Source organism: Bos indicus, chromosome 7, assembly GCF_029378745.1.
Source record: "Bos indicus isolate NIAB-ARS_2022 breed Sahiwal x Tharparkar chromosome 7, NIAB-ARS_B.indTharparkar_mat_pri_1.0, whole genome shotgun sequence".
NCBI lineage: Eukaryota > Metazoa > Chordata > Mammalia > Artiodactyla > Bovidae > Bos > Bos indicus.
The window spans coordinates 80,312,724-80,340,637 of record NC_091766.1 but is presented as its reverse complement, the minus strand read 5'-3'; the positions used below and the strand labels follow the sequence as shown (position 1 = coordinate 80,340,637).

Sequence of the window (27,914 nt, the reverse complement as noted above, 5' to 3'; positions counted from 1 at the left end):
CCTCAGCTATGGTATGTGTTAAGTGCTCTATATAAGCACTAGCATTTTCTTAAAATCTTTTAAAAATTTACGATTTATTTTTGGCCGTGCTGGGTCTTCATTGCTTTGCTGCTTTGCGAGGGCTTTCTCTAGTTGCAGTGAGCAGTGGCTTCTCTTGTTGCTGAGCACAGGCTGTAGACACTATGGGGGCATCAGTAGTTACTGCAGACTCAGTGTGCGGCCTCAGTTGTGGCACGTGGGTATAGCTGCTCCCAGGTATGTGGAATCTTCCCCAATCAGGGATTGAACCTGAATCCCCTGCACTAGCAGACGAATTCCCATCCACTGTGTCACCAGGGAAGTCCAGCATTAGCATTTTTTTTTAAATAAAAACTTTTGGCCGCACCACACAGCTTGCAGGATCTCAGTTTCCTGACCGGGGAGGGCATCCAGGCCACTGCAGTGAAAGTGTGGCATCCTAAGCACTAGATCACCAGAGAACTCCCTGTTTAGTTTCTCAGTGTACTGGGTTGGCCAAAAAGTTCATTTGGGTTTTTCAGTAAAGTAGAAAATCTGAATCCATTTTGTGGCCAACTCAATATTTCTTTTGGTCAATTTTTAATTGAACTGTACTGCTGGTAGTGCTTTAGCGACCTAGACATGGCTCTGACCCTCTTTTACGAGGTTGATGGAAATGCTCTTTGGTACAGCTGTCAAATCCTTAAACAACATACCTATACTTCCACTTAGTTATTCCACTTGGAAGTTTTTATCCTAGAGGGATGATTCCAACAAGAAGTGATGGTAAGTAGAAGCAGAGGGGTGAGGCTGGTGATGGTGGTGTGATGATCATCATTGTCATGGAAGTGTTGGTGGAGGTGATGAAGCAGCCTAATCTGAGAGCTGCTTAGAAGATAGAATCCACAGGACTTTCTGCTAGAAAGGACATAGGAAGTCAAAAAGAGGACAATTCCAAGCCAGGGATTGCCAAAGGAATAGTGGCTCCCCTGGTGTGATTAATAGCCTGCAAGCCACAGCCCTGGTTTCTCTCTATTTAGCTCCGCTCTTTTCCATCAGCTGTGCTAAATCCTAAAACCTGTTCTGAGAATATAAGATAACAAGAAAGTATAGACTCTTCAGCATGAATGGGGACACGTAGGCCAGAGTCCTAAATCCTTTAACACATTGTCCGGAATCACTTCAGTTGTGTCCACCTCTTTGCAACCCTATGAACTGTAGCCCTCCAGGCTCCTCTGCCTATGGGATTCCCAAGGCAACAGTACTGGAGTGGGTTGCCATGCCCTCCTCTAGGGATCTTCCCAACCCAGGGATCGAACCTGCGTCTTTAATGTCTCCTTCATTCGACAGCACCACCTGGGAAGCCCCTATAATACATCAACAAAAGCCAAAATCTCATGTTTATAGTTGAATTTTAGTCTGTACTAAAAAATCTGCTCTTTAAATGTGCAGCATCTTCCTGAGCATAAAAAAGAACCATTAGGCAGCACCACAGACAGCAAAACAGGTGTCAATGCAGAGGCCTACTCTTTCTATCAGAACCATGGACAGCAACACCAATGGGACCAGTTAAGCTACTGGAGCTTGCATCAACTAGGAGCCATGGGAGATGGCATAGGTAGGTGGTGTAAGCAACCAATGGACCTTTCTATGAGTGAGACTAAATGCTTGGTCCAGCTAGAGACAAATAGTTCCTGAAAATTAAGGCAAATGTCAGGCAGGGTGCATACAGCAAAGCTTTCGTTTCATCCTGGACCAGGAGTCTTCATGACTCAAATTCATGGATAGCAACATCAGGTCTGGTTTTCTCTTCTGGTCAAAATGCCTCCTGAATGTGGGCTAGAAGTCTGTGTGTTGAAACGTGGACAAGGTGTTAGAGAGTGCAATGTATGGTTCCTGAGGTGGATGGTTCACATAAAACACTCTCCTTAGAGGTTCCTACTCTTCTCACAAGGGGTGTTTGTCTGAATTGAATCTTCCTGCATGAGGGATCAAACCTAAGTCCGCTGCATGGGTAGCTGAGGTAGAGTCTCAACCACTGGGCCACCATGGGAAGTCCAGAAAGGAGTCGTGATTGAGCAGATTAGCACAGTGCATGATCAGAGCTCAACTGTTCTGATTACCCTCTGAAGAACTGTACAGGTCATCCCAGAATTGTTCCAGCACAGGCTGGGAGGCTGGGGCAGTCACCCACCATTCTTCCTTCCCCCATTGTCAGGAGTTGTTTCTGAGGTATTAACTGTCTTATCCTTTGAGTTGCTCCTGTGCATGGCTCAGCAGATTCCCCTGATGCTTCACACAGCCCTCAGGTGGAGAAGCTGGCATTCAGAGGAGCTGCAACCATACTGGAAGCTGCTTACCACCCACAGCTGCAGGTGAGCTCCAAGGTGAGTCTAGGCAATATTAGGCATCAACAGTACCTGCTTCAGTTGGCCACTGCATCTCAAATACAGCCAGAAGTTTGTTGTGCAAACAGAACTTGGAAGAAACACAGGACTCATAAAGCTTATATCAGGAGATACTATACATGTCATACTATAAGTGTACTATCTGTAAAATAGGCATTCAAGTTAGCAACACGAAGCTCTCATCAATAAGCATTAATATTGTTCCCCTCTGGTGCACAACATGATGAAGGTCTGCAGTTACATCTGAACAGCTTATTCCTACTTGCCTGCATTTCATGTCCATTGAAGATCTATGGAAGGTTTGTTCTATAGTCACTTGCGAGGCTCAGCACCAACATCTTGTGTCTGTAACATGAGAAACAAGAGGGTTCCCATTGTTACCACACTACCATGAGGGAAGAAATGACATGGAGAGCTCACTTCCCTTCTTCTGTGTTGGGTCCCAGGGCTTCACACAGTCATTTCTTCCCACAGCCCATTGGCCAGGACTAATCACATGCCCTGTCTAACTGGTGGGTGGGGTCGTTGGCGAATGGGAAACCTTTTGGCCACAGGTGTCTACTGCAGAATGTCAGTCTGGCACACCTGGACCAATGTACCTACGAAACATCACAGACAAAATTTACCGCTCCGTGTGCATATCTATAAATGTATTCTTCAAGGCAGAATGTAATACCTTTTTACTAACACATGACTAAAACCCAAAGTAGTACTCAATTCCCAATCACATATCTAATTAGCATGTTAAGTGAAAAAGAGAACTGTCTCTTTTTTTAGTATCCGGGCCTTGGAGAATGGTCCAATTCCCTTAGTTGGGATTCCATTGACGTTTGCTCACTATCTCCCTGGGTGAGGTGCTCACCTCTCACTCCGTTCCCCCTACAGAATTAGTGACTGACACTCGAGAAATTCTCAAAAAGCTTATTCAGTCTTATTCTAGAGAAGCACGTTTTCTCACAGTTCTGGAGGCTGGAACTTCAAGATGAGGGTGCCAGTGTGTTCGATGGTCGGTTTCTGGTCAACCACCAGAAAGAGAGCTGTCTCTTTCTGGCTTGTAAATGACCACCTTCTCACCGTGTCCCTAGCTGGTAGGGAGGCAAAATAAGCTCTCTGGCATCTCTTTTTTCTTTCAGTTTATTTTACTGAAGTGTAGTTGGTTTACAATGTTGTGTTGGTTTCTGCTATAACAGCAAAGTGATTCAGTTATACATATATACATTCTTTTTCATAGTCTTTCCTATTATGGTATATCATAGGATATTAAATGTTGTTCCCTGTGCCAACAGTAGGAGCTTGTTGTTTATCCATCCTATATATAATAGTTTGCATCTTCTAATCCCAAACTCCCAATCCTTCCCTACCCCACCCCCACCCACCTTGGCAACCACAAGCCTGTTTGCTATGTCTGTGTGAGTGTTTCTGTTTTGTAGGCTCGTTTGTGTCATACATTAGATTCCACAGATAAGTGATGTCATATGGTGTTTGTCTTTCTCTTTCTGACTTATTTCACTTAGTACGATAACCTCTTAAATCCATCCGTGTTGCTGTAAGTGGCACTATTTCATTCTTTTCTATGGCTGAGTGGTATTCCATCACACATCTTTATCCATTCCTCTGTCAGTGGGCGTTTTGTTGCTTCCATGTCTTGGCTCTTATGAAAGGTGCTGCTGTGAACATAGGGATGCACGTATCTTTTCCAATTATAGTGTTGTCTAGCTATAGGCCCAGGAGTGAGATTGCTGGATTATATGTCAACCAAGGGTTCCTTTGTTCTTTTAAAAACTTATTTGACTGAATCAGGTTTTAGTTGCAGCACAGGGGGTCGTTGCAGCACATGGACCCTCTATTTGTGGCTTGGAAGCTTAGTTGCTCTGCTGCATGTGGGCTCTTAGTTCCCCGAAACTGAAAAGTGAAAGTCGCTCAGTCGTGTCCAACTCTTTGTGACCCCTTGGACTATACAGTCCATGGAATTCTCTAGGCCAGAATATTGGAGTGGGTAGCCTTTCCCTTCTCCAGGGCATTTTCCCAACCCAGGGATTGAACCCAGGTCTCCCACATTGCAGGCAGATTCTTTACCAGCTGAGCTACTGGGGAAGCCCAGGGATCAAATCCATGTCCCCTGCATTGCAAGGCAGACTCTCAACCACTGGACTACCAGGAAAGTCCCTCCAGAGAGTTCCTTTTTAGTGGCTGAATAATATTCTTCTGTGTAAGAACTTCCTTTTTAAATATAGAATTTTATTTATTTATTTTTGGCTGTGCTGGGTCTTTGTTGCTGCATGGACTTTTCTCTAGAGAAAAGTGTCTGACTCTTTGCAACCCCATGGACTGCAGCACTCCAGGCCTCCCTGTGCCCCACCATCTCCCAGAGTTTGCCCAAGTTCATGTCCACTGCACCAGTAATGCCATCCAACCATCTTATCCTCTGTCACCCTCTTCTCCTTCTGCCTTCAATCTTTTCCAGCATCAGGGTCTTTTTCAATGAAAGTGAAAAGTGAAGTGAAAGTAAAGTCGCTCAGTCGTGTCTGACTCTTTGCGACCCCATGGACTGTAGCCTACCAGGCTCCTCTGTCCATGGGATTTTCCAGGCAAGAGTACTGGAGTGGATTGCCGTTTCCTTCTCCAGAAGATCTTCCCGACCCAGGGATCGAACCCAGGTCTCCCACATTGTAGACGGACGCTTTACCATCTGAACCACCAGCGAAGTCCCTATGAGTCAGCTATTTGCGTCAGGTGACCAAAGCATTGGACCTTCAGCCTCAGCATCAGTCCTTCCAATGAGTATTCAGGACTGATTTCCTTTAAGATTGACTGGTTTGATCTTGCTGTTCAAGCAACTCTAAGGAGTCTTCTCCAGCACCACAGTTTGTAAGCCTCAATTCTTCAGCTCTCTGCCTTCTTTATGATCCGGTTCTCAAAACCGTGTGTGACTGCTGGAGAGACCATAGCCTTGACTATGTGGACCTTTGTCAGCAGAGTGGCTTTTTAACACACTGTCTAGGTTTGTCATAGTTTTTCTGCCAAGAAGTAATCGTCTTTTAATTTCAAGGCTGCTGTCACCATCTGCAGTGATTTTAGAGCCCACGAAGAGGAAATCTGTCACTGCTTCTACCTTTTCCCCTTCTATTTGCCATGAAGTAATGGGGCCGGATGCCATGATCATAGTTTTTTTAATATTTAGCTTTAAGCTGGCTTTTTCATCCTCCTCCTTCACCCTCATCAGGAGGTTCTTTAGTTCCTCTTCACTGTCTGCCATTAGAGTGATATCATCCACATGTCTGAGGTTGTTGATGTTTCTCCCGGCAATCTTGATTGCAGCTTATAACTCATCCGGCCTGGCATTTCGTGTGATGTGCTCTGTGTATAAGTTAAATAAACAGCCTTGTCATACTCCTTTCTCAGTTCTGAACCAGTCAGTTGTTCCATACAGGGTTCTAACTGTTGCTTTTTGACCCACATATAGGAGACAGGTAAGATGGTCTGGTATTCCCGTCTCTTTACGAGTTTTCCACAGTTTGTTATGATCCACACAGTCAAAGGCTTTAGCATAGTTAATGAAACAGAGATAGATGTTTTTCTGGAATTCCCTTGCTTTCTCTGTTATCCAGTGAATGTTGGCAATTTGATCCCTGGTGCCTTTGCTTTTTCTAAACCCAGCTTGGACATCTGGAAGCTCTCAGTTCACGTAATGCTGAAGCCCAGCTTGAAGGATTTTGAGCAGAACCTTATTAGCTTGGGAGATGAGTGCAGTTATCTGGTGGTTTGAACATTCTTTAGTACTACCCTTCTTGGAAATTGGGATGAGGACTGACCTTTCCCAGTCCTGTGGCCACTGCTGGGTTTTCCAGATTTGCTGACTTATTGAGTGCAGCACGTTGATAGTCATCTTTTAGGATTTTAAATAGCGCTGCTGGAATCCCATGACTTCCACTAGCTTTATTGACAGCAGTGTTTCCTAAGGCTCACTTGACTTCACACTCCAGAATGTCTGGCTCTGGGTGAGTGGCCACACCATCGTGGTTACCCGGGTCACTGAGATCTTTTTTGTATAGTTCTTCTGTATATTCTTTCCATCTCTTCTTGATCTCTTCTGCTTCTAATAGGTGTTTACTGTTTCTGTCCTTTTTGTGCCCATCTTTGGATGAAATTTTCCTTGGATGTTTCCAATGTTCTTGAAGAGAAAGATACACCCAACTAAATGCAGAGTTCCAGAGAATAGCAAAGAGAGACAAGAAGGCCTTCCTCAATGAACAATGCAGTGCAATAGAGGCAAGCTACAGAAAGGCAAAGACTAGAGAGCTCTTAAAGTGACCGTTACCACCACCTAAATTCAATACATTTTCATCACCCTATAAAGAAAGTATATATCCACTAAGCAGCCACTTCCCATTTTCCCTGTTTTTAGACCCTGGCAACCACTAACCTCCTTTCTGTCTCTGAATTTGCCTATTCTGGACATTTAATATAAATGTAGTCATACAATTTGTGTCTAGCTTGTTTCATTTAGATAATGTTTTCAAGGCTTCTCCATCTTGTGGCATGATCAGTATTCCCTTTTATGGCTAAATAATATTTCATTGTATAGATTACCACATTTTATTTATGTATTCATCAGTTGATAGACACTTGGGTGTTTCTACTTTTATCTATTGTGAGTATTGAATAGTGCTGCAGTGCTATGAACATGTATACAAGTTCTTGAGTGAGCATGTTTTCAGGTCTCTTGAATACATACCTAGGAGCATTATTATATGGTATTTCTGCGTTTAATTGTTTGAGTATAAGATGGTTAGGTAGCATCACTGACTCGATGGACATGAATCTGAGCAAACTCTGGGAGACAGTGGAGGACAGAGGAGCCTGGCATGCTACGGTCCATGAGGTCACAAAGAGTTGGACATGACCTAGTGATTGAACAACAAGAACAATCTAGCTATTCCAGCACCATTTATTGAAAAGATGTCTCTTCTCCATTGTATGGGCTTAGTACGCTTGTTGAAAATCAATTAACCGTAGAATATGGGTTTATTTCTGGACTCAGTTGGGTACCACTGATCTGTGTCTATCCTGAATGCCAGTCCCACGTTGTTTTGTTTACTGTTAATTTGTAGCAAGTTTTGAAATTGAAATTGGGCAGAGAAGGCAACAGCACCCCACTCCAGTACTCTTGCCTGGAAAATCCCATGGACGGAGGAGCCTGGTAGGCTGCAGTCCATAGGGTCTCGAAGAGTCGGACATGACTGAGCGACTTCACTTTCACTTTTCACCTTCATGCATTAGAGAAGGATATGGCACCCCACTCCAGTGTTCTTGCCTGGAGAATCCCAGGAACAGGGAAGCCTGGTGGGCTGCCGTCTATGGGGTCACACAGAGTCAGACACGACTGAAGTGACTTAGCAGCTTGAAATTGGGAATTGTGAGTTCTCCAACTGTTCTTTTTCAAGCTTTTGTCTAATCAGGGTGTCTTTCAATTTCATATGAACTTTAGAATCAGCTTGTCAGATTCTCCAAGGAGTTAGCTAGGATTCTACTGATCATGAATAGGCTGAATCTGTAGATTAATTGGGGAAGTAATGCCATCTTAACAATAAGTCTTCCAAACCATGAATATGAAATATCATTCCATTTTTTAAACGTTTTAAAATTTTCTTTCCATGTTTTGTAGTTTAACAGCGTACAGGTCTTACACTCCCTTGGCTAAATGTATTCCTAATTATTTTATTTTTTTGATGCTATTGTAAATGGATTTCTTAATTTTTGTATTGTTTGTTGTAAGCAATACAACAAAAAAAATAGGAATACAACTAAGTTTTGTACTTTGACTTCGTGTCCTGCAACCTTGTTGCTTTTACAAGCTCTATTGGTTGTCTTTGTGTATATGTGTGTGTATTCTTCAGGGATTTTTAAAATATATAAAATCGTGTAATCTGTGAAAAGAGAATTTTACCTCTTCCTTTCGAATCTGAATGTCCTTTAGTTCTTTTTCTAGCCTAACTGCCCTGGCTAGAGCTTCAGACCAAAGCAGATTTCCCTGTCTTGTTCCCAATCTATTGATATACTCATGTGGGGTTCCCCCATACCCTCAATTGATTACTATGATGTATACTTTATTTTCAAATGTTGAACCATCCTTACATTCCTGGATAGTCTCATTTGCTCATGATAAATTTTCTAATTTTTCCTAGTTCCTCCTTATAGTTTCTAGTTCCTTTTTACAGTAATCTTCCAGAGAATAGCAAGGAGAGATCAGAAAGCCTTCTTAAGTGATCCATGCAAAGAACTACAGGGAAATAATAGAATGGGAAAGACTAGAGATCTCTTCAAAAAAATTGGAGATACCAAGGGAACATTTCACGTGAATTTCTTCCAATAGCCTTTCTTAATTCCTTCTGTATTTTCATTATCCTCCTTTTGAACTCAGTGTCTATTAAGCTTAAGAGGTCTGTTTCATTGTTCTTTCAGGGAAGTTCTCCTGATCTTTTATATTTGGGAAAGGTTCCTCTGCGTTTTCATTTTACTTATATTTCTCTTGCACTATGAGTTTAGGAAAAACAGTTGTCTACTGTGGTCTTGGAGGTCTGTGTTTATGTGGGGACATCCCTGTGTAGCCTGCGTAGGTTTAATCTTTTGGGTGTGAGGGCTGTTTTGGTATGGATGGCTGCCACCTCTTAGTGTGGGCCAGCTGTTAATCCCCTTGACAGGAGGTGTGACTGTGTTGTGGTGAGCAGACCCTGCCCTGGTTGTGGAGCGGGGCCTTCTCTTTGCCCTGTAGTTGTCACTACCTCGCTAGGGGCAGGGTCTGCTCTTTAGTTGTTGGGGCAGACGTTCCCGATAGGCTTCTGAGCTGTGGTGTGGGGTAGACCGGACATTCCCACTGGGAGGGAGCCGCTGAGTATCCCTCTGCTGGAGCTGTTCCCTGGGGAGTGTGCTCTGTTGTGCCACCTTTCCCCCACAAAGTTCACTGTCGAGGGCACTGACCTCAGCTGTGGGTGTGTCAGCAATCAGCCCTGGTGTCTCTCAGTCTGCCAGGACTGCACAAGTCCCACACCTGGAGCTGACGTGGGAGCACACAGCTTAGATCCTGGCCTGGCCCAGCCCCCTCGTGCAGGCACCCGCAAAGCCCACAGCTTTGGGACGCCCACTCTGTTCGGATGTCCCTCAGGCTCTCTGTGTTCAGCTGTGCTTTCCACCCCACCTCTGCATGTGGGCAACCCGCTGGCATCTGCTCCCGAGGGGGGACCTGCAAGCCTGCCAGGGCGGGGCACACGCTCCCGGAGCCCAAGGCGCAGGGGGCTGACGTGTGGATGAAAAGGCTGTAATGGGCCCCTTAACACTGGAGCTTCACTTCTGTGGCAGCCAGGCTTGCACCCCTGGTTGCTTAGCTGTACCGTACTCCAGTCCCTTCAGGGTGTCTCCAAGCAGCCAGCACCAGCCCTCTCCGCAGGCCTGTCCTCTCAACCCTGTTTCCCAGCCCGTGCCTTTACCCACAGATGCACGTCAGGCTGGGCTCACAGGGCGGTGGCATGGACCACATGTCTGTCCTGCCTGCCTTGAACTACCAGGCCCTCCTGTGAGCCACTGAAGCTCCTTCTCTGTCCAAGCTCTCTCCCCACACGTGAGCGGTCTTCCTAGGGTGTGGGAACTTTTCCTTTCTTCAGCTTCCTCCCACCCCTTCTTCCTGCCCAGTTATGTGGAGATCTTTCTCATCCTTTCAGGTGTTTGAGGACTTCCATTGGTGTTCAGTAGGTGTTAAGAATCCATTTGTAAATGTATTTTTGATGTATTTGTGGGAGGAGAGTTCCATGTCCTACTACTCTGCCATCTTGATCGGAGCCCCTCATTTGCTCATACCATATACTTCTTTTAAAATTGTTCAATTTGATTTCTAGTACTTTTGAGGTTTTCATTTGTATTCACAAGGGGTATCGATCTGTGCTTCTCTTCTCTTGCCATGTTTCTGGCTTTGGTATCAGGGTGCATGCATGTGTGCTAAGTTGCTTCAGTCAGGTCCGGCTCTGCAACCTTATGGACTGTAGCCCACCAGGCTCCTCTGTCCTTGGGGTCTTCAGGCAAGTATACTGGAGTGGGTTGCTGTGCCCTCCTCCAGGGGATCTTCCTGACCCAGAGATTGAACCCAAGTCTCTGAATCTCCTGCACTGGCAGGCAGGTTCTTTACTAGTGCCACTGGGGAAGCCCTTGATACTGAGTGGTAGAATCTGCCTGCCAATGCAGCAGACCCAGGTTTGAATCCTAGGTCAAGAGGATTCCCTAAAGGAAATGGCAACCCAGTCCAGAATTTTTGCCTGGGAAATCCCATGGGGTCACAATCAGACACAACTGAACAACTAAACATCACAGTAATACTGGGCTTCTGACCTTATAGAACGTGTTAGGTAATGATTCTTCTTTATTTTTTGGAAGAGTTTGAGAGCTGATGTTAATTCTTTTTATCAGAGAAGTCACCCGACCCTGGAATTTTATTGGAATTTTTTTTGGTAATAATTGATTCAATCTCTTCACTTGTTTTAGGTCTATTAAGATTTTCTATTTCTTCTTCAATCAGCTTTGGTATTTTGTGTTTCCAGATTTTTAAAATTTCACCTATGCTGTCTATAATTTTTTTGGCATGCAGCTGGACTATGTACAGTTATAACACATTTTATAATGTAAGGCTGGTAGTGACAGCCCCACTTTCATTTCTGATTTTAGTGATTTGAGCTTTTTCTTACCAGTCTAGCTATAAACGTTTGTCAATTTTGCTGATCTTTAGAACCAGATTTTCTTTCGATTCTCTCATTTTCCTATTCTCTACTTCATTCCTCTCCAGTCTGGTCTTTATTATTTCCTTCCTTCGGTCTTCAAAATGTTAACTAATTAGGAAAATGCAAACCACAACTGTGATACCACCTCACACCTAACAGGATGGCTACTGTCAGAAAGTGTTGACAAAAATAGAAAAATTGGAACCCTCGTGTGCTGTTGGTGGGAATGTAAAAACGGTAGAGCTTCTGTGGGAAATGTGGCAGTTCCCAGAAAAAATAATTACTGTGATTTGTTTCTTGTTGCTTTCAAAGTTTTCAATTTGTCTCTCCAGATCGTGTTTTAAAAAGGCTTTGTTTTTATCCTACTTGGAGTTTACTACGCTTCTTCTATATGTACATTAAAAATTTTCATCAAATTAGAGAAATTTTTAATCATTATTTCTTCAAATATTTTATGCTTCTTTCCCTCCTCTCACCTGGGACTCCTGTTATACATATGTTGGTACTGCTGGTGTCGTCCTAAAGGTCATCTTAGTCTCTCTCCATTCTTTAAAAATTCCATTCTAAGCACTGATGTAATTCTGACTATCATTTAAATTTGGCCTCTCTCCAAGTTCCTTTTTCTATCTGCTCAAATCTGCTGTTGGACCCCTCTAGCAAATCTTTAATTTCAGTTACACTTTTCACCTCTAGAACTTCTACTTGGTTTCTTCGTAATTTGTCTTATTGCTATTTTCTATTTGGTTAGATATTTATTCCCAAGGTATCCTTTATGCTGTGGATACGGGCTCTGTACAGACCAGTTTGTAAATGGTAGCTATGGTCATCATTCATTCATATCTAAGGCTCCTCTGACCATGGAGACCCTTGGAAGCAGCACAGTGTAGTAACATTCATGTATATTAAGCATGTGTTTCTCCAGAATAAATGGCAGTGAAGGTTGTGTTCTTGGGGACTACATTAGGGGTCAATAAATGGGATTCCTTATCTAATTAAAGTTAGTGAAAGTACTTTTCAGAAGTTTAGTTGTGAGAGACAAAGAACCACAAGTTCTAGAGAGAGTTGATAAATTCCTTTTACTTGTTTTTGTATCCACATGATTGTAAAAAAGCAAACAATGCTAATGGCCACTTTGGTGAAAACACAGTGTTCAAACCTTAGGAGGATTACATTCTTTGGACAGGTTTTATTCCCAGAATATCAAACCCCTTAGCCATGACAGCAGCAACTGCTTCACAGAGCAGCATACGCCACATGTTCACCTTCAGGACTTCTCCTGAGAATACAAAGAGAGTAATTACTTTTTCTACAAATCACTGTTAAAGAATCTATGCTAGTTCTGGACTTTATTGAGAAGTAAATAGCCTAACATATGTTTTGGGGGCTTTAACTAGAATCATCTTTACTTAAACTGTAGAGAGAGAATCTAAGAAATAAATAAATCTAAGAAATAAATTTCTGTTTAAGAAATCTGTTTTTAACTGATAAAATTACAGTCTAATAGTGCAGGCTTTGTATCTTTTATCTTATTCTTTTTTTAAATTCTGTTCTAGGCTTCATGGTCTGAATTAACTTTAAACACCATAATGATTTTTTTTTCCTAATGAAATTTTAAGTTCTCAACCATGACTCTCAGAAACGTCTACTTGCTGTATTATTATTAATCATTAGTTCAGTCTATTTCATTAACTATATAACACAATAGAGCAAAAAGCCTAAAAGAGGTATTATTTTTTTCGTCCAAGGGTAGTTTTCATTATTAAGAACCCAGAGACCGACTCTGTGACTATCAGTCACACTGCTTTTGTTGGAAATGTCCTATTCCTAGTGACCTTCAATTGCTTCTTTGGAGTTTTATGGCTCTAGCCCATGTGCCTGATGGTGGGGAAACGAGTCTGTTTAAGAATTCCATTTATGCTTGTATTAGAGCCAGTGCAATTCTGTCTGTTGTATATGATACGGGTTACTGTGTAACTAGGGGGAAACTGGGTGTGGGGGGTTTCCATAAATAAATTGAAAATTACCCACATCCAACTCAAATGAATGCCTCTGTTGGTGCCCAATCCCCAATATGACTACTGGATGAGCCACTTACCACTCTGCCGATCTTTCTCCACACAATAGCAGCTGTCATAGAATTCTGTGAAAGTAGTTGCCAGCTCATAGATATAATCACACAGAGTGTGGAGAAGTAAGTCATCTAGAATCTTCTGCAGAACCTCAGGGAACCGCAAAATGCACCTGCCTAGTTTCCATTCCTTCTCATGATCCAAAATGATTTCGGTCTCGTGAGCAGCTTTCCGGAGCATCTCTTCATCAATATTGGCCAGACGTGCAATTGACCTGAAAAATCAGGTAACGGCCATCATTCCCCTTTGTTAAGTATATTCTTCTCCGTTGAAAACAGGTAATAAAGAATGCCTGATCCAAAGTAGAAATCATCATTTGACTCAAAATTAAAAATGCTGCACCCCAATTACCTGATTCTAGTGAAGGCGTACAACAAGTAAGCCGCTGTGTTTCCTCTGTCATCCAGCATTTTGTCGAAGGAGAAGATGTAGTCATTCAGCCGGTTATGGGAAAGATCAGCATATTTGATACAGCCATAAGCAACAGAGGTCTGAGCAGCCTTCAATTCCTCTGTGGTTAAGACCTTTTGGAAAAACAAAAAATACTTCCTAAGTTACCAATCCTTGTTTTGTTGCACCATCTCACAGACAAAAGATGGTGGTAAGGAGCATCTAGGGCTTCCCAGTTGGCACTATTAGTAAAGAACCCGCCTACCAACACAGGAGATCTAAGAGACGCAGGTTCGCCCCCTGGGCCAGGAAGATCCCCTGGAGAAGGGACTGACTACCCACTCCAGTACTCTTGCCTGGAGAATCCCGTGGACAGAGGAGCCTGGCAGGCTACAGTCCATGAGGTCACACAGAGTTGGACATGACTGAAGCGACAGAACAGCACACAAAGCACGAGGAGCATCTGATGGTCTTTAACAGTAAACTGCAATGAATATCAACACTGAGGTAGGAAAACAGACCAATCTACAAGGAGGGAATAAGGAAAATAAAACTCATCAGCTCTGCATAACAAAGAATGCTTCCATGAGAAACCCGAGTTATAAATTATGAAATGTCAGCTTGAATACTCTTTCTCCAGTGTATTCAGTAGATATGAAACGAAAGCACCAATTATTAGTTTTTATCTGCTTCATTCCATAGAATATTCTGATATAGGTTATAGGAAACAAAATTAGGGTCAGGTAATTAACTGGAATAAAAACAGGGTGTCAAGAACTGGAAAAGAAAACACTGTCTTGGTAAATTTGGTCATATTCTGAAACATTATTAGGTCAAGTAAGTATATGAGGATTTCTGGTCTGGACATGATGCAGTAGCTTGAAGCAGACTAACCCCTTCCACCAGAATCAACTACTTAAAAGCTGAATAAATTGTATGAAGCAACTGTTTCAAGTCTCCAGAGAGCATCAACACAAGGACATCATTAAGACAACTAGCTGGTGTGCTGTCGGCCAGAAAACTTAACTAGGAAGATGACATTATCTAGAACTATTACAACTTTTCACCCACCAGTCAGATGAAATGACTAAAAACCAAGGAGGTGAGGTAGGGTGAGGGGGGAACAAGACAATACAAACAACCGAAACACAGCAACAGCAACTTTAAAGACTGCAACTGGAGCTTCCCTGGTGGTTCAGCGGTTAAGAATCTGCCTGCTAATGCAGGGGACACGAGTTCGACCCCTGGTCCGGGAAGATCCCACATGCTGCGCAGCAACTACTGAAGCCCATGCTCCCTAGAGCCTATGCTCCATTACAAGAGAAACCACAGCAACGAGAAGTCCACGCACCACAATGAAGACCCAGCACAGCCAAAAATAAAATAAACAGATCAGATCAGTCGCTCAGTCGTGTCCGACTCTTTGCGACCCCATGGATCGCAGCATGCCAGGCCTCCCTGTCCATCACCAACTCCCAGAGTTCACTCAGACTCATGTCCATCGAGTCAGTGATGCCATCCAGCCATCTCATCCTCTGTCATCCCCTTCTCCTCTTGCCCCCAATCCCTCCCAGCATCAGAGTCTTTTCCAATGAGTCAACTCTTCGCATGAGGTGGCCAAAGAATTGGAGTTTCAGCCTCAGCATAAGTCCTTCCAATGAACACCCAGGACTGGTCTCCTTTAGAATGGACTGGCTGGATCTCCTTGCAGTCCAAGGGACTCTCAAGAGTCTTCTCCAATACCACAGTTCAAAAGCATCAATTCTTCAGCGCTCAGCCTTCTTCACAGTCCAACTCTCACATCCATACATGACCACAGGAAAGACCATAGCCTTGACTAGACAAACGTTTGTTGGCAGAGTAATGCCTCTGCTTTTGAATATGCTATCTAGGTTGGTCATAACTTTCCTTCCAAGGAGTAAACGCCTTTTAATTTCATGGCTGCAGTCACAATCTGCAGTGATTTTGGAGCCCAGAAAAATAAAGTCTGACACTGATACACCTTTTAAAAGTCTGGAATCATTTAAAGAATACTTATTAATTACAAAGAGGATAAACAGTAACTTCACAATGGAGAAAACTGATAGTATCACCGTAACAAAAGTGAGCAAAATTAATGTTAACAATCATGAGACACAGCAACATCGTGTGCCTCCTGAAATACTGAAGTGAGAAGGAAACTTATCTTCCTAAGACGGTATAACTTGAATTTAATCATGAAGAAATACCAGATAAACCCAGCTGCAGGACATTCCACAGAAAACCTGACAATAAGTGTCAAGATGATGAAAGAGAAAGAGCAAGGAACTGCCCAGATTAAAAAAGATTAAGACAACATGAAGACTAAATGCAACATGTGATCCTGGACTAGAAAAAGACAAATGGCAAAATCTGACTAAGGTCTGCAGATTAGTGAACTGTACTGTAGCAATGTTAATTTCTTGGTTTTGAAATCATACTACATCTATAGGATGTTAATATTTGGGGAGGCTGATATGGGAATACTTTGTACTATTTTATAATTTTTTTTGTCTGAAATTATTTCAAAATGGAAAACTATGATTAAGGTATTTAGAATATCCAAAATAAAGCATATAGAGGAGAAAAATAGGAAAAAAAAAAAAAAAAGTGAAAAAACACTCTGGGACACAGTCAAAAGTTCTAACATAATATATGTACTTAGATTCCACAACAGAATGGGGCAAAGATGCAATGTTTGAAGAGATATGGCTGAGAATTTTCCTAAACTGATGAGGAACCCAACGCTCAGAAAAGTCAGCAACTTCAAGCAAGATAAATACAAAGGAAAGAAGGAAATACTCTACTTCCCTCTCCAAACCACACCTAGGCAATTAGAAACTGCAAGGAGGAATAAAGTTCACAGGAAAGTGTAAATATGTGGATAAATATAAATGGATGGTCTAAAACAAACACTACGCAAAAGACTTGAACATATTATTCACAAAAGATACCCTGATGATCAATAAGCAACAGTTAACGTAGTTACTCATCAGAGAAATGCAAATTTTAACTTGTGAGATGCTAATACATATTCACCAGAAAAGCTATTAAAGTAAGACTCACAAAACCAGTTATGTGGAAAGATACAGGGCAACTGGAACAATCGTACTAGTGATGGGAGTATATAACGCTTGTAACTCTCTCCTTGGCAATTTTTAAAACAGTTAAATGTAAGCCCACCCTACAACCCAGAAATGCCATTCCTAGATATACATCTAAGAGAAAAGTGCATGTACCCAAAAGGTGGCTTGAACAGAAATGCTGAAATTATTAACAGCTTCTTATTCGTTAACAGTCAACAAACAGAAACAACCCTAATGTCCTTCAACAGAAGAAACACATTAATACTATTATCTAGCAGTAAAAAGAACTACTGATATACCTGGAAAACAGCACATACTTTATGCTTTCATTTAAACTCCTCAAATAAACAAAAATGATCTATGGTGATAGGAAACTTTCTGGGGTGAGAGAGATATAACTTGATTGGTTGATGTTAGCATGGTCACAACTGAGCAACTTCACTTTCACGCACTGGAGAAGGAAATGGCAACCCACCCCAGTGTTCTTGTCTGGAGAATCCCAGGGACAGAGGAGCCTGGTGGGCTGCCGTCTATGGGGCTGCACAGAGTCGGACACAACTGACGCGACTTAGCAGCAGCAGCAGTGTGTATATATGTGTGTATAAAAATTCATCAAGCTTTACATTTACTCTATGTAGATTAAAAATAGTAGCTGAAATGGCCAAATAGTTAAAGCAGTTTTTGTTACTATGCAGACTAAACAAACTGATTAGTGACTGAATTTTCCACTTTTCATCTGACTGCCACTTATACCTAGGCCAGGACTAAAAGGCAAAACCATTCTGGAGATACCAACTGGGTACACTTGACAACCACCAACCGGAAACAGTAAAAAACAATTTCATGTTTCACTTTGCAAACAATGGAAATGGAACAGGTGGGGAGAATGTTCCCTTAGAGCCTGCCTTCATGCTCTCTGGATTATTAGTGATCTACCCAAACCAACCAGAGTATGTCCTCGAAGACCCCTTTTTTGTTTGGCTCATTCATGTCTACATTTAATCCTATTCTGTGTCTCTTTCTATAATTTTACTCTTCTGTTTACAGTAGTTATGTTCATTCCATTTGACTGCTGGAATGTAAAAGACCTAAGATCCTTTGACTCAATCTCTGACCTCTATTTTATAGTAAAAAAAAAAAAAAATTTTCCCCTACTTTGATGCAGTTCATCCAAATTTCACACAAATCCAACCACAGTCCTTTCTAAGGGTGCTATGAAAGGCCATCACGTCGCCTACTCTGTGGGCTCAAGGGAAGACTCGTGTGGTCGGTGTTACTGCTAATGACGACTCTTCACACGCTCCCAGGGAAAGGAGCTCAGCAGATGTACACTCTAATGTAGGATATTCACTCAAACCACCTCAGTCTTCAGTCTTCTCCTGTCATTGCTTCAAAGCAGTGACAGGTGAACTGCCAAGCAGCAGCAGAGAGTCTATGCCACGTTAACAAAGGAAGAAAAGGCCATGGTCTTTTGTAATAGCTACGAACTACATTTTCACAATAAACACTCAGCAATTCATGAAACTAACTGTGCAATAACCTGAGATATAAGCCTGTCAGAAGTTGACTGACTGCTTATAAACCTTCCCAGTTCTCTCAATAAAAACAAAAATGAAAAACCACAACAAAATGCACACTACACAATATACAAGTCAGTCTTTGGATTACCTTGTCTCTTTCTTTTTCCTTCAATTTGTCCATGGAGCGTTTTAGTCCTTCTTCCAGGAGGTCAATGAGGCGCACTGTTTCACCCGATCGTGTTTTAAACTTCTTCCTAATAAAATTTAAATGTCCCGATTAAACACATTTTGAAGCAGACCTTCCAACTTAGAAATCTTTGAAAGTTAAGGTTTGACATCACCTTATTCAGTTGACAACTAGGGTGGTTGACAAAAGAAAAGTAGACACTCCCAAGTGTCTCTCATCTATAACCCTCTACTCCAAGCATTCTATGCTTTAGGCTCCTAGTAGCATTCTCTACATATCCATTTTTAATACAGTCCCTAAAAGGGAAAGAAAGAAGGCATCTGTTCATTTGTTCATTTTCCTGAACATGAGGTTTGGGTTAGTTGTTTTGCCTTCTTAGAGAATTATTTAATACTTTTGCTTCTAGAATTGCTTGGGAGGAAATTCTTAACTGGAATCTCACTTGCATTTTCCTGACTAGTAATTCCACCTTTATAGTGGTAGCCAACCAGAGAAGGCAATGGCACCCCACTCCAGTACTCTTGCCTGGAAAACCCCATGGATGGAGGAACTTGGTAGGCTGCAGTCCATGGGGTTGCTAAGAGTCGGACACGACTGAGCGACTTCCCTTTCATTTTTCACTTTCATGCATTGGAGAAGGAAATGGCAACCCACTCCAGTGTTCTTGCTTGGAGAATCCCAGGGACAGGGGAGCCTGGTGGGCTGCTGTCAATGGGGTCGCACAGAGTCGGACACGACTGAAGTGACTTAGCAGCTTAGCAGCAACCCTAAGAACATATCAAAATCAGCCTGAGAACTTTTAAAACTGGATGTCAGGGCCCCACTCATACCCACTGAAATCAGAATCTTTGTGGATGGGGCAAAAGTACAGATAAGCACTGCCCTGGGCAACTGCACTGTTAAAAAGCATCTCATGAAAATTGAATTTTACCTATTAAATAAGTTTGCAAGATACTGTCTTTTTTTTCCTTTTAAATTAAAAACATTGTTCAATCCCAACAATGATACAAAGGAAGCATGCTTTTCTATTGAACATAAAGTCTGCCAAAGTGCCTGTGATACTTCCTGTTAAAGTTGTATGTTCAAAGTTGCCTTTAAAAGGGATCATCTTGCCCTTTATTACGGAATTAAACTCCTTTATTATTCCAAAACTACATGATTTCCCAGGCTTTCCTTATGTCATCCCCGCCCATCCTTGAGAATCCAACAACTTCCAAACCTTCTGTGTGATGAAATGATACCCATCATAAAGCCTAGGCAAAATGCTAAGAAAGCCTTCCTTAAGGACGTCTCCTCTTGGCAAAATCTGGTCTTTCCTGTTACTCCCTACTGTGCCTGCCTTGAATCTTTATCTTTCGTGTGTGTGGGTCCTCTCTTCTCCTCTCACCAGTGGTTCTAGAGAGGGACGCACAGCTGAATATCAAAAAGAGCTTTCAAAAACAGATGCCTACTACCCACTGCAGACCTAGAAAGTCATTAGCTCTCCTGGGAGGGCCTGGCATGTGTATTTTAACAGGCTCCAAAGGGAACTGCTCTGCTTTAGAGGACAGGCTTCTTCAGGAAAGAGGACGTGTTTTATGTTATCTTCATGTACACACTGTGGAGCACCCAGCCAATGCCATGAACAGTGGGTGCTCAATACACAGGAAGTTGATCAAAAAAATGATAAATTTTTTATTGTAAAAAGCCTTAAAAAAAGAAAAATTCACTAAAAAAAAATAGACGGCAGAATCTGAGCATTTTATTTATTTTTTTTGGCCACACTGCACGGCATGCATAACTTCCCTGACCAGAGACTGAACCCCACGCCCGTGTAGTGGAAGCTCAGAGTCTTAACCACTGGACCACCAAGGGAGGTCTGAATTTGAGCATTTTAATATCAATGTTTAAAATATGGTAGGATGCCACTGGCTAGCTATCCCTGATAATTTTTTTTTATGGTGTAGGACACCATAATTACATGAATGCAGATATCTAAAACAATACAACCAGGGTAGGAAGAATCAATACTGTGAAAATGACTATACTACCAAAAGCAATCTACAGATTCAATGCAACCCCTATCAAATTACCAATAACATTTTTCACAGAACTAGAACAAAAAATTTAACAATTCATATGGAAACACAAAAGACCCCGAATAGTCAAAGCAGTCTTGAGAAAGAAGAATGGAGCTGGAGCAATCAACCTTCCTGACTTCAGATTATACTACAAAGCTACAGTCATCAAGACAGTATGGTACTGGCACAAAAACAGAAATAAAGATCAATGGAACAAGACAGAAAGCCCAGAAATAAACCCATGCACCTATGGGTACCTTATTTTTGACAAAGGAGGCAATATACAATAGAACAAAGACAGCCTCTTCAATAAATGGTGCTGGGAAAACTGGACAGCTACATGTAAAAGAATGAAATTAGAACACTTCCTAACACCATACACAAAGATAAACTCAAAACGGATTAAAGACCTAAATATAAGACCAGAAACTATAAAACTCTTAGAGGAAAACATAGGCAGAACACTCGATAACATCAATCAAAGCAAGATCCTCTATGACCTACCTCCTAAAGTAATGGAAACAAAAGTAAATAAGTGGGACCTGATTAAACTTAAAAGCTTTTGCACAGCAAAGGAAACTATAAGCAAGGTGAAAGACAACCCTCAGAATGGAAGAAAACAATAGCAAATGAAACAACTGACACAAGTTTAATTTCCAAAATATACAAGCAGCTCATACAACTCAATACCAGAAAAACAAACAACCCAATCAAAAAGTGGGAAAATGACCTAAACAGACATTTCTCCAAAGAAGACATACAGATGGCTAATAAACACATGAAAAGATGCTCAACATCGCTCACCATTAGAGAAATGCAAATCAAAACCACAATGAGATATCACCTCACACCAGTCAGAATGGCCACCATCAAAAAGTCTACAAACAGTAAGTGCTGGAGAGGGTGTGGAGGAAAGGGAACACTCTTGCACTGTTGGTGGAAATGTAAATTGATACAGCCAGTATGGAAGACGGTATGGCGATTCCTTTAAAAACTAGGAATAAAACCATCATCTGACCCAGCAATCCCAGTCCTAGGTATATACCCTGAGGAAACCAAAAGTGAAAAAGACATATGTATCCCATTGTTCACTGCAGCACTATTTACAACAGCTGGAACATGGAAGCAACCTAGATGTCCATCGACAGATGAATAAATGAAGTTGTGGTACATATGCACAATGGAATATTGCTCAGCCATACAAAGGAATGCCTTTGAGTCAGTTCTAATGAGGTGGATAAACCTAGAACCTATACACAGCGTGAAGTAAGTCAGAAAGAGAAAGATAAATATCGTATTCTAACACATATATATGGAAGCTAGGAAAATGGTGCTGAAGAATTTCCTTACAGGGCAGCAATGGAGAAACAGACATAGAGACTAGACTTGTGGACATGGGGAGAGGGTGAGATGTATGGGAAGAGTAACATAGCCAACAGGCATTTGCTTTATGGCTAAGAAAACTCAAACAGGGGCTTTGTATCAACCTAGAGGGGAGGGAGACGGGAGGAAGTTCAAAAGGGAGGGGATATTTGTATACCTATGGCTGGTTCATGTTGAGGTTTGACAGAAAACAACAAAATTCTGTACAGCAATTATCCTTCAATAAAAAAAATAAATTATATAAAAACAAAAAAAACACAAAAAATCCTCTAGCCATTACATGATAAACAAATGCTGACATATAATTATTGGTGATAAATATCAGACATAAAAAGTAAATGTGCTTTTTAGGAAGCACATTTACAGGAAGCTTGGTGCTGGTGCACTGGGATGACCCAGAGGGATGGTACGGGGAGGGAGGTGGGAGGGGGGTTCAGGATTGGGAACACGTGTACACCCGTGGAGGATTCATGCTGATGTATGGCAAAACCAATACAATATTGTAAAGTAATTAGCCTCTAATTAAAATAAATAAATTTAAATTTAAAATGAAAAAAAATAAAAATAAAAAAATAGAGACTTCCAAGGCAAAAAAAAAAAAAGTAAATGTGGTAATTTTCTCCCAATTGTAGGAATAATCATCTAAATGTTAGTCAAAAGAAAACAAAACAGGAAAATAAGATACTCTAAAGCAATACTCACGTGTTTGATTTTTAGCACTTTCTTAGGACTGTGAATACCTTAAGGACCAGGTGTCTTCCAATTACAAAAAAAGTGCAGCTATACAGAATTATATGTTTGATCTAAGGTATTTTGTCTGCATATAACCTTACATCTAAAATAAATACCCTGACATTTATTTGGGTAGGGCTAGGAGTACTCTTGCCTGGAAAATCCCATGGACGGAGAAGCCTGGTAGCTGCAGTCCATGGGGTCACGAAGAGTAGGACACGACCGAGCTACTTCACTTTCACTTTTCACTTTCATGCATTGGAGAATGAAATGGCAACCCACTCCAGTGTTCTTGCCTGGAGAATCCCAGCAGGGACGGGGGAGCCTGGTGGGCTTCTGTCTATGGGGTCACACACAGTCGGACACGACTGAAGCGACTTAGCAGCAGCAGCAGGCTATAAACTTAATTAGGATTTTTGCACATTGGCGTGTTAAGCACCTTGAGCTACTTCATGAAGCTTTTAGAAACATCACCCACTTTTATGTGATGGCAGAATTTAGGCCATGTCTCCAAATCAAAAATGATGTGGTAATTAAATAACTAAGGGATCCTAAGACAATATTAAATGGAAGATGTAAAAATCTCTCAATTCTTCCTAAAAGGCTGCACTCTGGCAGTGATGAGACACAGGTACGGAACAGCTTGGCTGCGTACATACTACAGCTTATACAGACTCTGGTATCAAATGAAATGGTCTCTACTGAAGAATCTGGGGGTCGGGCGCTGTTACCACCTTCACATTTGCAGACTTACTTGTCTTCCCCCAGCACCACACCAAATCCAGCATGAGACACTCGAGTTACGGCAGGGTCATACCAACCAATCATTTGAGCAGCACCAAATACTGTCTGGAAGTGTAAGGACTATAAAGAAATAGAAAGAGAAAGTTACTTGCTAAACTTTCTAATTTAAAAAATGACTTAAAGCTCTTCTACTTAGGAATAAAGATTTGTAAAATTCAAATCACTCACTAACCTTTTAAGGCAAGTAAAGTTATAGAAGCTCTTCTTTATTCCTTATATATGAGAATAAGGGAACATCCTTCCTAGTTTACAGAGACAAGTGGGAAAACTGAGAAGTGAACAAGTTTGGCCAAATTCAAACCCTGCTCTCTCTCTCATATCACTTTTCTGAATTTCCGTCTTTGAGGAAAATTTACAGGGTTTTTGAGTGCCAAATGCTTCACCATACTGCCTTACCTCCAATCAGACAATGCAAGTTGATACAAATGTACAAACTTACTTGTCCATTGTCCACCACATAGATGATCATATCTGCTTTTTCCTCAAACAGTCTTTGTTTAATGGCAGCCAGGTCAGATGTATCATAGGTATAACCTCCATCCGATTTTACTATGGTTAATGGTACAGAACATCCTGGAACAAACACAATCTTTCTGCCATCGTCCACTTGCACAAATCCTAGAAGAAAAGAGAAAAAGAGAAAACTGTGTCTGGGCACCCAGGGAGTGTTTCTGGTAGTTCCCCAAAGTAACACGACACCTGGCTGCCAAACTCTTCGTAGAGCATTTCAGTCTATGAGGAGTCGTCCACCTGCCCAGCAGACACAAAACATGGCAATCTGTGCTTTGCTTTCAAGCAGGAGCCATAGCTTCCTTTGGGAGAAAGATGCAATTTCTATCATTACCTCTTAAAATGTATTCATTTATTTAGTTTTCGAGTTACAACTACAACAGAGTTCAGGGCACAAACATGGCAGGATTCAGCATTGAAATGACTAGTAAAATGGAAAAAATAAAATCATGTTCATACACATGATGAAAAAGGCAAAATTCTTGGATGCAAGAAGGGACAATAAGGAACATGATGGTAAAATCAGCCATATTTCAGAGTATGCTGCTGCTAAGTTGCTTCAGTCATGTCTGACTCTGCGACCCCATAGACGGCAGCCCACCAGGCTCCCCCGTCCCTGGGATTCTCCAGGCAAGAACACTGGAGTGGGTTGCCATTTCCTTCTCCAATGCATGAAAGTGAAAAGTGAAAGTTAAGTTGCTCAGTCATGTCAGACTCTTAGCAACCCCACAGACTGCAGCCCACAAGGCTCCTCATCCATGAGATTTTCCAGGCAAGAACACTGGAGTGGGTTGCCATTTCCTTCTCCTCAGTGTGTTTACTATATGCTAAACACTATATTGAGTCTTAAATTCAACCTTCACAATAACTCTATGCAGTAAATACTATTACTATTGCCTTTTTCCTTTTTTAACATTTTAGAAAACTGATGCTTGGTAGGGTGAAAGCAGTATAAAATCCTGGTTAAAAACAAACTCTGAAGCCACACTGCCCAGGTTTGAATCTTGACTTAGCAGTTATTAGCTATGTGACCTTGGGAAGTTACTAATTTCTTTGTGCTTCTTTTCTTTCTTTAATGGACATTACTTTTCTTGTTATGAGTACAAAATAATGTCACAATTAAAGTGTTTCTCACATTATGACAATCTGGATTCTCATCTTCCCCTTACAGCAAGGAATACAGTTTCCCTCCAATATCCTAAACTATTTCTAAGGACCCCACACTTGCTTTGCCTTGCTTTGGTGAATTCCTCCTTTCTGCTAGCATGACTAACATGGCCAGCTTCTTTTCTCATTATTAAAATCTTTTTACCTACGTCTACAAATAACAAATTCTGGAGAGGGTGTAGAGAAAAGGGAACCTTCTTACATTATTGGCAGGAATATAAACAGGTGCAGCCATTATGGCAAACAGTATGGAGGTTCCCCAATAAACAAAAACTAGAGTTGCTGTATGATCCAGCAATCTCATTCCTGGGCATATATCTGGATAAAACTATAATTCAAAAGGATGCATGCACCCCTGTCTTCACAGCAGCACTATTCATAACAGCCATGGAAACAACCTAAATATCCATTGACAGATGAGTGGATAAAGAAGACATGACGTACACATACAACGGGACACTACTCAGGCATAAAAAAGAATGAGATGTGCCGGGAGCCGGTGAGGCATTCCACTCGTGACAAAGGTCATGAGGAAGGAGGCTCGGCATACGCAAAGGCGAGATCGAGCCTCAGGAGTCCCCCTGGATATTCTCGAGCATCTACCCCCCCCCAAAAAAGCCAGAGTCTGCCTACTTTATTGCTTTGTGCTCTCACCTCGGACTTTACTGGGGGCTGTCCCCCACCACCATCTCCCTCTCTCTGTCAAAGAGTTAACTTACAGCTCCAATTAATAAAGTTCCTGGGCAATTAGGAGTGTTTAAATCCAAACCCCTCAGATGGCTCTCTAACTCGCCTGACAAATTTACCCGGGCTCCTACAGCTATGCATACGATTGTTTACAGTCTCCCAGCCTCGAGAGGCATGGGAAGCTTAAGATATTCAAATAGCTTAGAGCTTCTCAGAGAGTTAGAAACTGTCAGAATAAAACTAGTAAAAGATTTCATTGATGAGCCAATGCTTGCTGCCAAGTTTCCACATCCTCTGTACTGTATCCTTGAATGTGTATTAATTAATAGTTGGTATGTAGAAAACATAAGTAGTGGCCTTGGTGTTAGCAACTTTAGACCCTTAAGGTAATAAATTCTTTCCTTTGTTGTAAACCCATTACACATCCGCCCTATAGGAATGCAATTTTATCTAACACCTTCGGAAGATGGCGCCAAACCTTAAAATAATTACTCTTAGAGAAAATCAGTCTTTGTCAAGAGTCATAAAATGTTAATAGGCCTTCTGGCCAGAAGATGATGTAAATCACCTAAACCATTTGTATACGATAAATCTGCAGGAAAGAAACCCTGGTTTTTGATAAGGATCAAAGACTGCTGACTTTGCATCCCCTATTATCCTCTATGTGTAACTTAGGGTATAAAAGCCCCTGTTGAAAATAAAGCTACGGGCCTTGCTCACCAAAGCTTGGTCTCCCCATGTCATTCTTCCCCTCAATTTCCAGCTGAGTCTCCATCTGGAGCGTGGAAATCCTCTGCGACCATTTATTTGCCTGGGCTTCTAAGACCCACTCAAGAAGGTGTCTAAGGTGGGCACCTTCCGCTATTCGAGAGGGCGCCTGCGGCTTCCGTGGTCAGAGCTAACCTGGTGTCACGGGTTATATTGATTTTCCACGTAAACCAAGCTACTCAGCTTCTTTTCTCCACTGAATTTTCCTACTGAGCTATCCTCATTCTATTACTCTTTCTATCTCTAATTAACATTTGAATAGGTCGCTGAAGCCGTCTCTCCTTCGAATACCCTGGATCAGCCGGGGCTGGACCTCGGCAGAGATGCCATTAACAGTAACACAGATAGACCTAAAGACTGTCATACTGAGTGCAGTCAGACAGAGACAAAATCGTGATATAACGTACACGTGGGCTCTAAAACATGACACAAATGAACCTACCTGCGAAAGAGAAACAGACTCACAGAGAACAGACTTGTAGTTAGAGGGAGGGAAGGGGGTCTGGAGTTGGTAGTTCCAAACTGCTATACACAGAACGGGTAAACAGGGTTCTATCATATAGCACAGGTAACTAAGATGAATATTCTGTGATAAATCACAATGGAAAATATGAAAAAAAATTTATATATATAACTGAGTCACTTTGCTGTAAAGCAGAAATTAATTGTAAATCAACTATATCTCAAGTTAAAACAATTTTTAAAAATTCCTTATCTTAAAAGTATGGTCCTTAAGTTTCCAGAATGTGATTAGTAAGTATCATTTCTCATTCAAGGAACTAAGCTTCCCTGGAGATAACAGAAGAGCTGAATCCACAATTAAGGCAGGAAATGTACAAACTTATCCTGAAATATTGTGTCCAGAAAACAAGTAAACTATCAAAAACTCTAAGGGTCAAGGGGGAAAAAATGGAAAGCCACTTGAGACTACCATTAGCGAAATACAAGACAATTTGAATATTAAAAAAATAAAGGCAAACAGTTGGAAAATATAAAATATATTAAACCTAATTTACAATAATGCTAAAAATAATCCAGTTGTTACATCTGGAAGATATTAAGAAACTAGTTTACTATTCTGTAAACTGGTAAATAAAAATAAAGAACCAAGCATTTATACTGTTTGCCTATGAACCGTACCTCTGGTTAACCAAAATGATTATGCGACAAAGTTCTGCACAGGAGAATTCCAGGTAACAAACCAAGAAACGACAGAATGCTGTATTCCCAACCTCCAATAAAACAACAGAACCAAGTCATGACCATCAATAGCGGCTAAAACCACTAGAGGAAAGTCTAATGGGGA

General features: G+C 41.5%; 1 protein-coding gene across 1 annotated transcript in view; it reads right to left on the bottom strand.

Annotated features, from left to right (window-relative positions):
* Positions 1-12,224: 12,224 nt before the first annotated feature.
* Positions 12,225-27,914, bottom strand: part of RARS1 (arginyl-tRNA synthetase 1) — a 29,277-nt gene continuing 13,587 nt past the window's right edge. The window contains exons 10-15 of the mRNA XM_019965367.2: positions 23,916-24,094; positions 23,427-23,536; positions 18,459-18,564; positions 13,648-13,820; positions 13,263-13,510; positions 12,225-12,443 (exon numbers count right to left, since the gene is read on the bottom strand). Of these exons, the coding sequence (XP_019820926.2) occupies positions 12,334-12,443; positions 13,263-13,510; positions 13,648-13,820; positions 18,459-18,564; positions 23,427-23,536; positions 23,916-24,094 (926 nt within the window). The 3' untranslated portion in view covers positions 12,225-12,333. The remainder of the gene's footprint in view (positions 12,444-13,262; positions 13,511-13,647; positions 13,821-18,458; positions 18,565-23,426; positions 23,537-23,915; positions 24,095-27,914) is intronic.